The 14693-nt window shown below is 41.4% G+C and overlaps 1 protein-coding gene across 1 annotated transcript in view; it reads right to left on the reverse strand.

Moving 5' to 3' along the window:
• Window positions 1–14693, reverse strand: part of LOC117487213 (contactin-associated protein-like 4) — a 70389-nt gene that overhangs the window by 43484 nt on the left and 12212 nt on the right. Inside the window, exons 4-5 of the mRNA XM_034135884.1 lie at window positions 13684–13877; window positions 762–909 (exon numbers count right to left, since the gene is read on the reverse strand). Coding sequence (XP_033991775.1) covers window positions 762–909; window positions 13684–13877 — 342 coding nt within the window. The remainder of the gene's footprint in view (window positions 1–761; window positions 910–13683; window positions 13878–14693) is intronic.

A 14693-nucleotide genomic window follows, 5' to 3' on the forward strand; every position in this document is an offset into this window, starting at 1 on the left:
GTTCTTGTGACACGTAAATACTACGCTTCCTATGTTTTGGTGCGGACTGTGTTCACACCAGCGATGAACCGCTCCAGCGTTCGCAAGCAAGCGTTCCGAGATCACCTATTTTAGCGGACCAGAGTCCGGTTGTTTAGTTCACTTCAGAGGTCTCAGACTGTGTTCACACCGACCCAAACGAACCGCACCAAGCGGCTAAACGCACCAGGGTTCGATTTAACCGGACTATACAAGGCTGGTGTGAATGCGCCCTTACTCGTGGATTGTTCCCTTAACTTTTCTTAGTGAACTGATCCTGTTTTGTATGCTTATACTATTCAATAGTAACTACAATTTGAATCTCACATTTTTCTTGACAGATTCTTTAGGAAAAAGAAAAACCAACACAAACATTGCTAAGAAGTTTTGGATGATCATTTTAAAATACAATATTGTCTATGTCATTGTTATTGGATTGCCCTGATATATAACGGTTACCCATGCTTGACTTGAAGTAGGTTATCCTGGTGAAGTTTAAATTGTCAGTGGGATACACGAACACAATGAAGCTTGATTTCATCCTAAAAGGGCAGGTGATTCAAGACTTTACATTTGAACTAAAACATATATAAATGAAGAGGATGATTGGTAAGCTATTAGCATGCTCAAAAGTGTCTAGAATTTGAAGAGGAATAGGGAAGCTTTTGTTGGTTTCCACCCTACTCTAATCTTGTCAGTTCATGCTGTACTGTAAGGATTTGAAACAGAAAGCCCAGACTGACTGTAAGGACATCCGAAGGTCTCCAGTCTGAGTCCGATGCGTCCGTTGGGGTTCCAGTCCAGCGGGGTCAGGCGGACGTAGCGGCCGATAACCGGCTGCTGGAGCTTATGTTGCACCACACTGTCTGCATTACTGTTCCCTGGGAAGGCCTGCAAAACAAACAGCAGCAAGTTAACTATTTTTCTTTCTTTCTATGCATGCATCTGTCCATCTTTTGACCACAAAGATATCCGTGATATTTCTCCCTCTGGTTGTTTACTGTCAGAGGGACATGGATATTGCCAGAGGTGGGAAGTAGTGGAGTACAAATACTTCGTTACTGTACTTAAGTACATTTTTCTGGTATCAGTACTTTACTCCACTACTTATTTTTCTGACGACTTTTTACTTTGACTTCTTACATGTTGAACACAAATACCTGTACTTTCTACTTCTTACATTTTGAACACAAATACCTGTACTTTCTACTTCTTACATTTTGAACACAAATACCTGTACTTTCTACTTCTTACATGTTGAACACAAATACCTGTACTTTCTACTTCTTACATTTTGAACACAAATACCTGTACTTTCTACTTCTTACATTTTGAACCCAAATACCTGTACTTTCTACTTCTTACATGTTGAACCCAAATACCTGTACTTTCTACTTCTTACATTTTGAACACAAATACCTGTACTTTCTACTTCTTACATGTTGAACCCAAATACCTGTACTTTCTACTTCTTACATTTTGAACACAAATACCTGTACTTTCTACTTCTTACATGTTGAACACAAATACCTGTACTTTCTACTTCTTACATTTTGAACACAAATACCTGTACTTTCTACTTCTTACATGTTGAACACAAATACCTGTACTTTCTACTTCTCACATTTTCCAAACAGGCTGGTTCCTTTAGTTTGAATGTGTGTTTGGTGGCGTGATTATTATTATTTAGAGTCATTGCGTGCCTATTGATTTGAACACGATCCGTGTATCCATCATTTCCTGGTCTTCTCTAAAGAAGAGGGACCAATGAAAACGTTGTCATGTTGCCGTTGTTCAGCATGGAAACATTCATTAGCTAACAATGACATTATTGTTCTATTAATATAAAGGGAGGTCAGGTACTCTTTAAAACAGCTGCTAGTTATGGGTACTTTTTACTTAAGTACATTTCAAAGCCCTCTTTACTTTGACTTGAGTAAAGAAGTTTAGTCAGTACTTCTACTTTTACCAGAGTATTTTTAAACACGAGTATCTGTACTTCTACTTGAGTAAATGATACTGAAAGTGTACTTTTGCCATCTCTGTTTTTTGTAGTAAAGCTTACGACTAAATAAGTGAACCTGTTCTCTCATGTTTTTATTGAAGCTGCCTTACAACCCCCCAAGGCTTCAGTGAGAAGAGATTTTCCTCCTAATGAAGGGAATATTGTGCAGATAGAGTCACGTTCCTGCTGAATGGATTCTCAATCAGGTAGAAAATTAGATGTGTGAAGCACTAGTTGTAGATGCATATGTTTGAGATGCTTTGGTAAACACTTCATCCATGGAGAATAACATGTATTAACCCTAACAGCACTATTCCTGGATTGGTTCATACATAAATACAGTCTTTAGTTTTATCATTTTAACCCAGTTGGATTTGATGTTAAGCATTTTTATCACCTTTAAATTATAAACTATAAACAATTGCTGTCTTCTCTCCTTGTATCTGTTCTTCTTCTTTCTTAACAACAAACAAGTAATAGTTTTATATCGTTTTCAGTTTGATTATTTCTTTCTGACTGGTTACTCGTCCTAAATTACCATTGGATCTTGATTTCCTTCTCTCTCTTGGCCTGTTGCCATTTCAGTGTTTCAATTTTAAAGAAAAGTCGGTACCACTTTACAATAAGACTGCCCTTATAAAGGGTTTACGAATAGTTTGTAATTCGTTTATTAATTAGGTTGTGAACACTTTACAAATCCTTAATAAGCTTTTATAAGACATGAGATAAACAGGGCAACTGTGACCGGTTGCTTGCCAAATATTGAGCCCACATGTATCTGAACCGCTAAGCCTTAATAGAAATGCTAGTAACTCATTAATAAATGGGAATGTGTTTTACACTTTACAATAAGGCTCCCTTTTGGCTGTTATAAATGTTAGTAACTCATAAATAAATGGTCATAAAGAGATGCCAAGAAACATCAAGATGGATGGGGGGGGAATCAACTCAGTGAACAACAGATACCAAGGATGCTGGCTGATGAAGAAGACGAAGTAAGCTAGGTAGCCAACAAAGACTTGGCAGTACAGATAAATGTGGGCTCTCTATTTGGCAAGATGACTAAGCCTTATTTTGGCTGCCTAGCTTACTTCATCTTCTTCATCAGCCAGCATCCTTGGTATCTGTTGCTCACTGAGTTGATTCTCGCTAGGTAGCCAATATAAGGCTTAGTCATCTTGCCAAATAGTGAGCCTGTGTTGAAAACTATGCTAGAACTGGTTTATAAATGGTTCTTAAGGATTAATAAAGTGTTTACAACCTAATTAATAACCTAATTATAAACCCTTTATGAATCCTTTATAAGGGTAGTCTTATTGTAAAGTGGTACCGAAAAGTCTGTATCCTGCCGCTAATCGCTTAATATGTTTTACATTTAAATACAAATACTGTACACTTAACCTACAAATAAACTGCAGGATTAGAGCACTGTCAAAAGTAAAGGGCCTGCAGGGTGGCTGTTACGTCCCCACTAGGGGATGAGGAAAAGCAACATACACCAGTTGGAATTGGTAATAATTATAAGGAGTTTATTAAATAACGATGTAACAAAAATGGCAGGCAAGCAGCCTGGAACAAACTAAAAGGCCACAAGGGCGCAGGTTTAACTGAGCAACCAAACAAAGGGAGGACTCTAAAAAGGGAGCCTAATCAAATACAAAGGAATAGATATTAATACACAAAAATAGCAACAAAACAACTCTCACTATTAAAGTGGTACAAACTAACAAAAAGGAGGCTGTAGGAAAACACAGCTAAGCTAGAGGACAACAGTCAACGTAATTCTAAGCTACTCTAGACACATCTAATCATAACAACACTAACTAAATACGGACCACACGAGTTTAAGCACAGTTAACAACAACAACAACAACAACAACAACAACAACAAAGAGCAAGTAGCGAGAGGCGTCTGTTCACACAACAGAGCCTCCCGACTGATCGCTGTCCCCAGGCTTTGTAGTCGTCTCCGGAAGGTGTGCGCTGGATGTGCGCTGGGATTGGAGCGCGTCGGGCCCGGCATGCTCCAATCACGATCTTCAGGGGCGGACGAGGAGATGGGTAGCCAATGACATCAGGGCAACCGCACAGCTCATTTACATATAAAGGCCCAGACACACCAGGCCGAAATCGGCCGTCTTCGTTAGTCGGACGACGAAGCGTGCCCTGTCGCCCAAACTCAATTTGGTGTGTCCCGAACCGTCGGCCGTGACACGCCTTATTTGGCCGACGCACGGCCGATTCAACATGTTGAATCGGCCGTGCGTCGGCCACAGGCAGTCGGACAAAGAAATCACTCTGATTGGCTGTTCAGCTAGCGAATCAGTGCATGAGAAGCGAAACGGTTGCTTGAGAATGTCTTCCACAAGCAACACTCCAATGGCTGATAGCTCCAGTACCGCACGAAACATGTTTTGGAAAATGGAACGCACACGCTATTTGTTGTTTGTTTAGATCACGCAGTCTGTTCTTCTTCTCTGTCTTCCGGTTGTTGCCTCTTTTGAATGACGAATACACACTACCGCCGCCTGCTGGTAAGGAGAGTTATTGCCTCTCACGCATGCGCAGTTCGTACGTGCTCGGCTGAAGTCTTTGCGGTGTGTTCCAGTGCGACACATGGCCAAGACGCAGGAGAACACGGCGACGCAACAGTCGGCGTCGGCGAGTTCTCTGGTGACTGCTTGGTGTGTCAGGGCCTTAACACAGGCAAAACAGAGTTAACAGTGGCTTTATAAACAACGATGTCCTTTAAATAAACCTAAATGTATAAACCACTGAGTCCCTCCTATCCTGACCTATTGCCTCTCTATGGAGGTGTGCAAAATAGGAGAATATCTGCACATACACCTTTTATTTTTACAAGTTACATTACATTTTTAGTCAATCCGATCTTGAATTAGGCAGAAAGTTAACACACGTACAACATAGATTGGATTTCTTATGTGGATGGAGCCCTTTTGTTGCATAGATAATGTCAGAACTCAAGTGCATCTATATTTACAAAACTGTACGTTGAAATGCTGAGTAATGGGTGTATATTCTCATCATCTGAACCATATAGTGTGAGTTTGTGTTTCACTGACTTAACAGCAGAAAACCTAACGTCCACAAATGACTGTTTCCTGCTGAGAAAGAGCCAGCGAGAGCTCATTTAGACACTGGCTTTTGAAATCTGACCTGAGCGGAGGAAGAAAATCCTCCAGAGGGAGTTTGATTAGAGAGGGGGGAGTAACAGAGGGTGAAGGTCTGAGAGTCAGAGAGCAAATACAGAAGGGAGAGAATCTCCCACACAATCTCTGATGAAATGGGTTAAAGGAAGAGGGATGAGGCCGATTTATGTTGGAAAACACAAAGCCACAAAACATTACAAGGTGGCACAACACAGCATTACATGGGACCAAATGATCCCTAACAAAGAGTGGGATTATATGTATATAATAAATTTGATTATTTGCTGTGTGTGTGTGCGTGTGCGTGTGCGTGTGCGTGTGCGTGTACTCTGGTGGCTTTAACAGGAGCAGATGGCACTTGTCGTTTGGTCGTTTTAATAAAGAATTGAACCCTTCTTTTAAAAGATACAATTAAATGGAAAGCAGACTAAACGGTGTTTCTGTGACTGAAAAGTTTCAACTTGATAACTTTAGATGACTTAACTCAGTTGAATTAACATTTAAACACTTAAAGAAGGACTTATAAAAGATTATTAAACCAAGTTCAATTAACTTTGATTGTGTAAATCCAGCTTAAAATGATGGTGCTGTTCAAAATGTGTACAACATTGTAAAAAATCACTAATAAAAAAACATTTGAATGACAGTCAAGGTTCAAGTTTAAAAGGATCCCACTTCCAATTCCTCACCCTCCACTCCTTCACTGTCTACCTCCCTTTTAATCATCACCTGGTGCCTGTTAGCTTTTCTCACTTCTCCACACATACTGTAACTTCTTTTAATAAGCATCATTATGAGATGAAAATATACTCTTCACCTGAGCTACAGGGACATAGATAATGTACCTCCACTCCCTTTACCTCCATTAACACCTTGCTTTATTCTCTGGAGAGTGTGTATTCCCACACCTCTTACACCTCTGCAGTGGAGGTGAAGAGAAGAGAGGATGAAGAAAGAACAAGAGGAATTACTCCGCCTCACAAAGTCTCTGCCTCTTAGCTTAAAGGAGAGCGAGGTCCGGGAGGAATTGTGACTGATGAAGCATCTCTGTTCCCCGAAAGCCACAATAAACCAGGCTGACTAATATGCAGAGCTTTGGAGGGGCTTTGAAGACATGCTGTGGATTTATCCTGATTTATGCTGAGTGTGAAATCAACAAGCTTTTAAGCCGACAGAAGCCTTTCCTTTCTCTCTGTGAAGAAATGTTAGACTGACATTAGTTTTACCCTCACTGTGAGAGGCTCATCCACTTTAAATTGAAGCAGTTCCTCGCAGCATCACTATTAAGGAAGGGGGGGGGGTATATGTCTATACTACGAGCTTTAAGGTAATGCTGGACTGCTTCTACCTACTACAGTGTAATGTGGTTAACAAAGCGAGTGAGAAAGAGCCCCTAGGTGAACATTTTAAGAGACATTTACGAGTAGATGAGATGCTAATTCCTTCAGATTTTATCGAGAGGGTTTTTATTTTTACGTTTATTTCATGGCAGAGTTTTTCTAAATAAGTGCGCTGCTCCAGTGTGTGTTGTGTCCGTGATATTTTTATAGTCCATCTGATAAACATAAATAATCATAATTAAAGGTCCCATGTCATGCTTTTCTGGTTATTACCCGTCCCCTTGTGTGTTATGAAGGTTTTTCTGCATGTAAACGGTCTGCAGAGTCACAAACCCTCAAAGTACACCCTGTAGCGAGTAAAACTCTAACACAGAAAAGACCTGTCTATGCTGCCCCAGAACACCTCGTTGGGGATTTCTCTTTTTCCATTGTTTACTTCTTGGGTATAGTGATGTATTTCGGGTATAGTGATGTAACGGAACGTAACGGCGACCAATCTGCGGAGCCGTTACATTACATTACATTACATGACACTTGTTAGACGCTTTTATTCAAAGCGACTTACATACTCAAGTGGGCAATCCCCACAGGAGCAATTTGGGGTGAAGTGTCTTGCCCAGGGACACAACGACATGCTGACTGAAGTGGGGTTTGAACCTGTGACCCCCTGATCCGAACACCAACGCACAACCCACTGCACCACACGCCTCCCGTTACGTGACGTCCGCAGAGCCGTTACGGTTGGACCAATCCGCGGACTTTCTCACACACACACACTCGGCGGGACGTTGCGAGGCTCGCTGGAGCGGGACAGTTTGAGCTGGCTCACTGGTGTGGGGGGTCGGCGAGACAGCGAGACACCGCGGAACTCAGCCTGGGCACACACACAAACTCCCAGCCAGGCTGCGGGTGTGTGTGTGTTTCGGGCTAGGTTTCGCTGTGTCTCGCTGTCTCGCAGACGGCCAATGGGCTCACAGGGAGGGGGGGGGGCAGTAGCTCCAACAAGCCGTTTAGGACAGAGAGTGAATACACATACTATACAGAGATGCTGTATGAGAAACCAATGTGAGTTTGGAAAATTGCACAATATAAATCTATTTTAGTAGACCTCAACAATGGAATTATGATCAGTAGAAATGGCCATGACATGGGACCTTTAAGGGGAAAAAGGTAAAATGGCTGGTAATAACAGCAGTCTCTTCAGCGCTGGTTTGGTTTTAAAGCTGTTATTTTCTGCACAAGGTGCTGTCTGCAGGATGAAGCTTTAGGAATTTTAAAAGGGGCTGCTTTCAAATGAATATCTGGTAAATGGACTGCCTTTATAAATAGTTTTTATTACAAAGCTTTATAATTCTGCTTCTCATTCACACACACACTCACACCATAATGTCCAACCTTCAGGAGCTATTTTGGGTTTTAGTTTAGCGCCCAATTACGCCCTGACGTGTGGACAGGAAAAGCCAGGAATCTACCTTAAATTCTTGCAATACCTTCCCTACCTCCTGAGCCAGAGTCCATTTTATAATTTGCAATATAACAGCATTGCTTCAAATACTCATACTTTTGACTAGGGATTTTTACCATTTTGTCACACTTTGATTGTTGTGTTGATGAACTTTAGTCAAAAAATGGTGACAAACATTTTGTATGGGGAGGCTGTGGCGCAGTGGACTAGTGCGCTGGTGTTCGGATCAGGGGAGCACAGGTTCAAACCCCACTGCAGTCAGCATGTCGTTGTGTCCCTGGGCAAGACACTTCACCCCAAATTGCTCCTGTGGGGATTGTCTACAGCAGTGGTTCCCAAACGGTGTGCCGTGAGGCAAGTCCGGGTGTGCCGTGGGATTTTGTGACAACCATACGTTATTATTGCAATATACAACTACACAAAAATAATTATTTTTTAATTTACTATATCAGTACTTTGTATGCACTCATTTCATAATACAGAGGCAAACTCTATACCTAAAAACAATTCTTTAAAAAAAAATCCTCACAGAACCCCATATTTCGCTGTTAACGCAGTTGCAGGTGGGAATTATAAGACCGTGACACATCGAAGGCTGAAGGACAACATTAAAACAGAGAAACACGCAAGAGGGAAAATGGAGCGTTTTCTTGTGCGGAGCAAACCACCAACCACCAGTGCAGAGACTGCCGACAACCCACCACCGAAAGAAAAGAGGAAAAAAACTGTCAGCAGACAGTATCATGAAAGTTACCTGTCTTATGGCTTCAGTGGCGAGCGGCAGATTTTCCCTACAAATAGACGAACCTACTGACATAAGTGGGGCTGCCCAACTTCTGGCAAACGTCAGATATGTTGATGCTGACTAGGGATGCCAGAAACTGAAATTCAAATTTTCAAATTCGAAAATCGGACAGCCCTGGCGAATATTACTCGATTATTCGCCGCGGGAGAGAAAAAAAAGTCTTTTCGCAGAGGTTGCATTTTACTTCATTTGCACTAGTCACTTCGCTTCTTTGAACGTGCCGCTTTGTTCATCTTTAGTTGTGTTGTTCTCACTGTTCTGTATATCGCCAATTGCACGTGTGACGGAGAGAGAGGGGGGGGGGGGGGGGGGTCGGTGTGTAGCAGGCTGCAGCAGGCAGCAGCAGTCTGCACTCTTCCTCCAAGTTTACAGTAAAACAAACTGGTGGTGTGACCAATGGCCATTTACAATTATTAATACTATTACTATTAGCATTAGTCTATATTTTGGTTGAAACTAAGCCAGAAAAAAGAAAAGAAAAACATAAATAATAATAAAAATATATATAAATAAAATCGAATTTTAAAAATAATTTTCGATTATGGAGACTGTAACGAATATTCGAAAAATCGAATAATCGCTGGCATCCCTAATGCTGACTCTATCAAAGAGACGTTTTTCTTTTGCAAAGAAATGGAAAGCCATACTACGGGAGAAGAAATATTCAGGGCAACTAATAACTATTTAAAAGAGAACAGTCTGACCTGGAATATGTGCGTCAGTCTTTGCACAGATGGTGCGGCAAGCATGACGGGGAGAGTGAAAGGATGTATTGCTAAGGTGAGAGCACAAAACCCACATATACTGGAGACTGGAACACGGATATGCAACGTAAAGACACGTCCGTCTTCAAGTCCTTCAGTAGGATTTGTGATCAGCCAGCTAATCACCCAACCCACCCGGGTATGTGAAACAACACAAACTACCATTGATCTCATTCTGACCTCTGACAGGTCCAGGATCTCCAGTAAAGGGGTTATAGCATGCGGTTTAAGTGATCATTATATGATATTCTGTACCCGCAAAAAGCTAAAACAAAAGGCCGGCTGTCACAAAACAGTCATATCTAGAGACCTCAAAAACTACTCTAGCGAGGCCTTTAACCTAGAACTGGAGAGCCTGGACTGGTCAGATGAGCTCAGTGGTACACAAGTTGAAGAAACATGGCTTGGTTTCAAAAACAAATTCTCTGCAATACTCAATGATTTGGCCCCCCTAAGAACAACCAGGGTAAAAAATCGCGCTGAGCCGTGGATGCACTCCGGCATACTGACCGCCATGAAAACCAGAGACAAAAAATGCTCTGAGTTTCATAAAAGTCAGTCAATGCTTTCCAAAAGCACGAGCAGTGAACTCCAGGCCCACGTGACTGAACTAAAAATTGAAAGAAACAGACTAAGAAATTACGTAAGCTCCATGATCAAAACTGCCAAAAAGAATTTCATCAATGACAAAACTGAGGAAAACAAAAATAAACCCCGTGAACTTTGGAAATTACTCAATAACCAGCTTGGCTGCAGTAAAAAACTCAAAACGAGATTTTCAAACTTAAACATAAAGACAGATAACAGGCTCATCACAGACAAACTGGATGTGGCCAAGTACTTGAACATTTTTTTCACAAACATAGCCACAACTCTTGTAAATAAATTACCCTCCCACTCAGGGCTTTTTGGAGTAGATCACATCATGACCTACTACAAAAACCTAGGGGTACGCAAAGATGATTTCAGTCTAGCAAGGGTAACAACAGCAGAGGTACTCATTAAACTGAGCGCCCTCAAACCTAACAAGGCCACTGGCCACGACAATATCCCCTCCAAATTCCTCAGAGACACAGCAACCGCCATCTCACCAGTCATAGCTCACATAATTAACCTCTCCATAAAACAGGGAAAAGTACCCAAAGACTTCAAAATTGCAAGAGTAACCCCCCTGCACAAAAAGGGCAGCAAATTGGACCCAGGCAACTACCGCCCTGTTTCTATACTTACCTCCATCTCGAAAGTCATGGAAAAAATAGTATATGAACAGGTCGAAAAGTACCTCGCAGAAAAGAAACTAATCTATGAATTTCAATCTGGCTTTAGAACATCCCACTCCACTGACACATGCCTTCTTTATTTGAACGACCACATCAAACAAGAGGTGGACGAGGGTAAATACTGCGGCATGGTGATGCTGGACCTACAAAAGGCTTTCGACACTGTCAATCACCCCATTCTGATTGACAAGCTAAAAGCAATTGGTTTTGATAAACTATCGGTGGGCTGGATGCAATCCTACCTGGAGGGGAGAGAACAGATGGTGGAGGTAAACGGTACTCTGTCCCCCCCCCTCCCAGTGAGCTGTGGTGTTCCACAAGGAAGCATATTAGGTCCGTTACTGTTCCTAATTTATGCAAATGACATGTCATCAGCATGTGACTGCAACTTGTTCCTGTTCGCGGACGACTCAGCCCTGCTGGTCTCTGACAGGAGCAGATTGCAGGTTGAAAAAACCCTCAGCTCCGAGCTCGGCAGAATCTGCACCTGGCTCGCCGATAATAAATTATCATTACACCTGGGTAAAACAGAGTCCATTCTCTTCGGTTCGAAACATAATCTCAGCAAATCCGACGACTTCTCAGTTGCAGTGGGTGACATTATTGTCACAAGTAAGAAGGAAATTACATACCTAGGATCTATTCTTGAGGCAAACCTCTCCTGTGACAAAATGGCATCCAATGTAATAAAAAAAGTCAATCAAAGAACTAGATTCCTATACCGGATCTCCTCTCTGGTAAACAAAAACACCCTGAAAACTCTGGCAGGAGCACTCATTCAAGGGTACTATGACTATGCTTGCACGTCATGGTACCATAGCACCTCCAAGGCGCTAAAAATAAAACTTCAAACATCGCAAAATAAACTGGTCAGACTACTGCTTGACCTTTCATCTAGAACCCACCTCACCTCTGCCCACTTTGACAACCTAGGATGGCTTAGAGTAGACGACAGAGTACAGCTACTTGCAATGGGCCTGGTCTACAAGATCCACTACACCTCTATGGTACCCATGTACATGTCAAAATTCTTCCCAAAGGTCAAGGAATACCATGATCATAACACCAGAGGGAGCTCCACAAATCATGTAAAACCCAGATTTGGCACAAAAAAAGGGGAATACACGTTTCGCAATTATGCCACATCAAGGTGGAACGCTCTTCCCACAACTGTAAAGGAAAGTAAAACTATACTTACCTTCAAAACCTCTCTTAAAGAGCACCTTCGGGGGAAAGCATTGCAAAACTGGCCCCGGTAATGGTACAAATCTCAACCTGTCGTACAATGGACAGCTTCCCCCCCCCATCTATGTATATACTCGCATTTTAGACTCTGTTACTAACTGTATATCTGTAGACTTGGTATGTCTTAAATGTCCGGTTAGGATGTATTAGAACGAAATCTAAAATGAAAATTGTAAATAAGCCATCTGTATGTAAAAAACCACCTGTATGTAAATTGTAAATAAGCCATCTGTATGTCAAATATGTCTTATATGTCTTAAATGATATGATGAATTGGAAATGGGGGACCCTGATGTAAACAAGACGAAAGTCTTTCTCTGGTCTGCATCCCCTTAACAATTGTATGTTTTGAGCTGTACTGTACTGTACCCAATATACAAGCTGTTAATAAACTTTTCAATCAATTCAATCAATCAATATCGTGACAAACCACTGCATTTTGCATAGAGAGGCATTAGTTGCCAAAACCATGCCCCCGGAGTTGACTGAGGTGCTGAACCAGGCTGTGCAGATGGTGAATTACATCAAATCAAGGCCCCTGAAATCTCGCCTCTTCTCCCAGCTGTGCGCCGAGATGGGAGCCGACCACCAAAGCCTGATCCTCCACAATTTTTTATTTTGTGACCTGACTGGTTTAAATGAGTGTGTTGCTGCTTTGATGAAGCCTAATTTGATAAAGTTTCAAATTAATTTCTGAAATATTTCGTTAATAAATATTTCATGAGTAATATAGTTGTCTTTGTCACATTTTATTTGGCATTAGTAAATAATTATGCACATTTACAGATATTTTACATGATATGAGTGATAACACGTGTTTTAGGGCTATTTTGCACAATAGGTGTGCCTTGAGATTTTTACTTGTCCTTTGGTGTGCCTTGGGCACAAAAAGTTTGGGAACCACTGGTCTACAGTATTGAGTATGTAAGTCGCTTTGGATAAAAACGTCTAACATGTAATGTATCATGTGTAGTAACTATACATTTAAGAGTTAAAGTAGGTAAAACATATTTAAAATAATTACAGAGACAGCAATGGGAAATATAAACCCATACACTTTGTCTTTTTCCGGCTTTTTTACTCTTTAAACCAGCGTTATTTTTTACAGCTGTGTGTTTCGGCTGAATGTTTTCCCCTTGGTTTTGTTCTGCCTTCTGTTCAGCTAGACTATTATTAATGTGGCAATATTGACTTTCTAAATGAGAGAATTCGGTATAGGTCATGTCAGAGACATTTTATTCTACACTTCTTCAATTTACATTTTTCAAACTTGTTTATTTCACGGATAAAAATGACATTATAAAGCCATTTATAATGTCAGGGAAAAACATGAATTATCAGCAAATTATATGCAAAATTATTCATGTCAACATTATTGTTTTGACACAGGTGTGGTTTTTAAATAAATCACATGATGACTGAATTTGGTTTGAGGGTCCCTGTCTCACTGCCACACTTGAATAAAACAGAGCCATTGTTAATTATATATGCTTTCATACACTGACATGTCAAAATGTCTGTCTGTTTTGATGCTTTAGTGTCAGATTCTTCCACTTAACACAGCTTTATTTCATGTATTTAAATCACTCACCCCAATACTGTCTTCCTGCCGGTACTGTCTCCAGTTGTGTCCCGTGTCGCTGAACATCAGCAGGTAGGCCGTCAGCCAATCAGAGCTGCCGTAGCGACCCTGCGTGGAAACAGCGGTGATGTGTGTCCGCTCCCCGAGGTCCACCTGCAGCCACTGATATCTGTCCGAGCTCAGAGGAGACCAGCCTCCAGCTCCTGCAGGGACACGTGCACAGACAGCATGCTCAGAAATATGAGAAGCTTCTGTTTCAACATCACATCATATTTGGGTATTTGCAAAGAAAATGGACGGAAGAAAAACTGATAATTGCATACATTCTTAGCACACTTTTCTTAAGAAACTCAGTTGGGAGTGCAGGGAAATTAAAAGGGAACCTTTTTTAAAACATGCTGTTTAATTTTAGAAAGTAACATTTGTTTAATCTGTGTCTTAATGATTGTTCTGTGAATAATGTTAGCAGCAGATGAGCCATTTCGGATAACAGCCGTATACAATATTGAAATGTTAGTCCATGGCAGAGCTTCATATATTCTGAGTATGAGGCAGAAGACCATACGAAGGAGACATTACATTATTGAAGTACCAAAAAGGTATGTGTGTGTGTGTGTGTGTGTGTGTGTGTGTGTGTGTGTGTGTGTGTGTGTGTGTGTGTGTGTGTGTGTGTGTGTGTGTGTGTGTGTGTGTGTGTGTGTGTGTGTGTGTGTGTGTGTGTGTGTGTGTGTGTGTGTGTGTGTGTGTGTGTGTGTGTGTGAACGTGTGTGTGTGTGTGTGTGTGTGTGTGTGAACGCATAAGGATAATTAGCATTTCCAATCACCCTTAACCTAGCCTCTTTGACAATTGGCCATCCCTTACTTCAACCATGACTTTGGGGGCCACTCATTGTAAACCACTTCTGCCAGAAATGGCCCTCACAAAGATAGAAGCTAAAAGCGAACGACCACTTGGAAACACTTTTTCAAAATCCCATGACACCAATTTTGGAGAGGCTGTGTTTTTGATTCTTTCAAAA

Source organism: Trematomus bernacchii, unplaced genomic scaffold (assembly GCF_902827165.1).
Source record: "Trematomus bernacchii unplaced genomic scaffold, fTreBer1.1, whole genome shotgun sequence".
NCBI classification, from domain to species: Eukaryota; Metazoa; Chordata; class Actinopteri; order Perciformes; family Nototheniidae; genus Trematomus; species Trematomus bernacchii.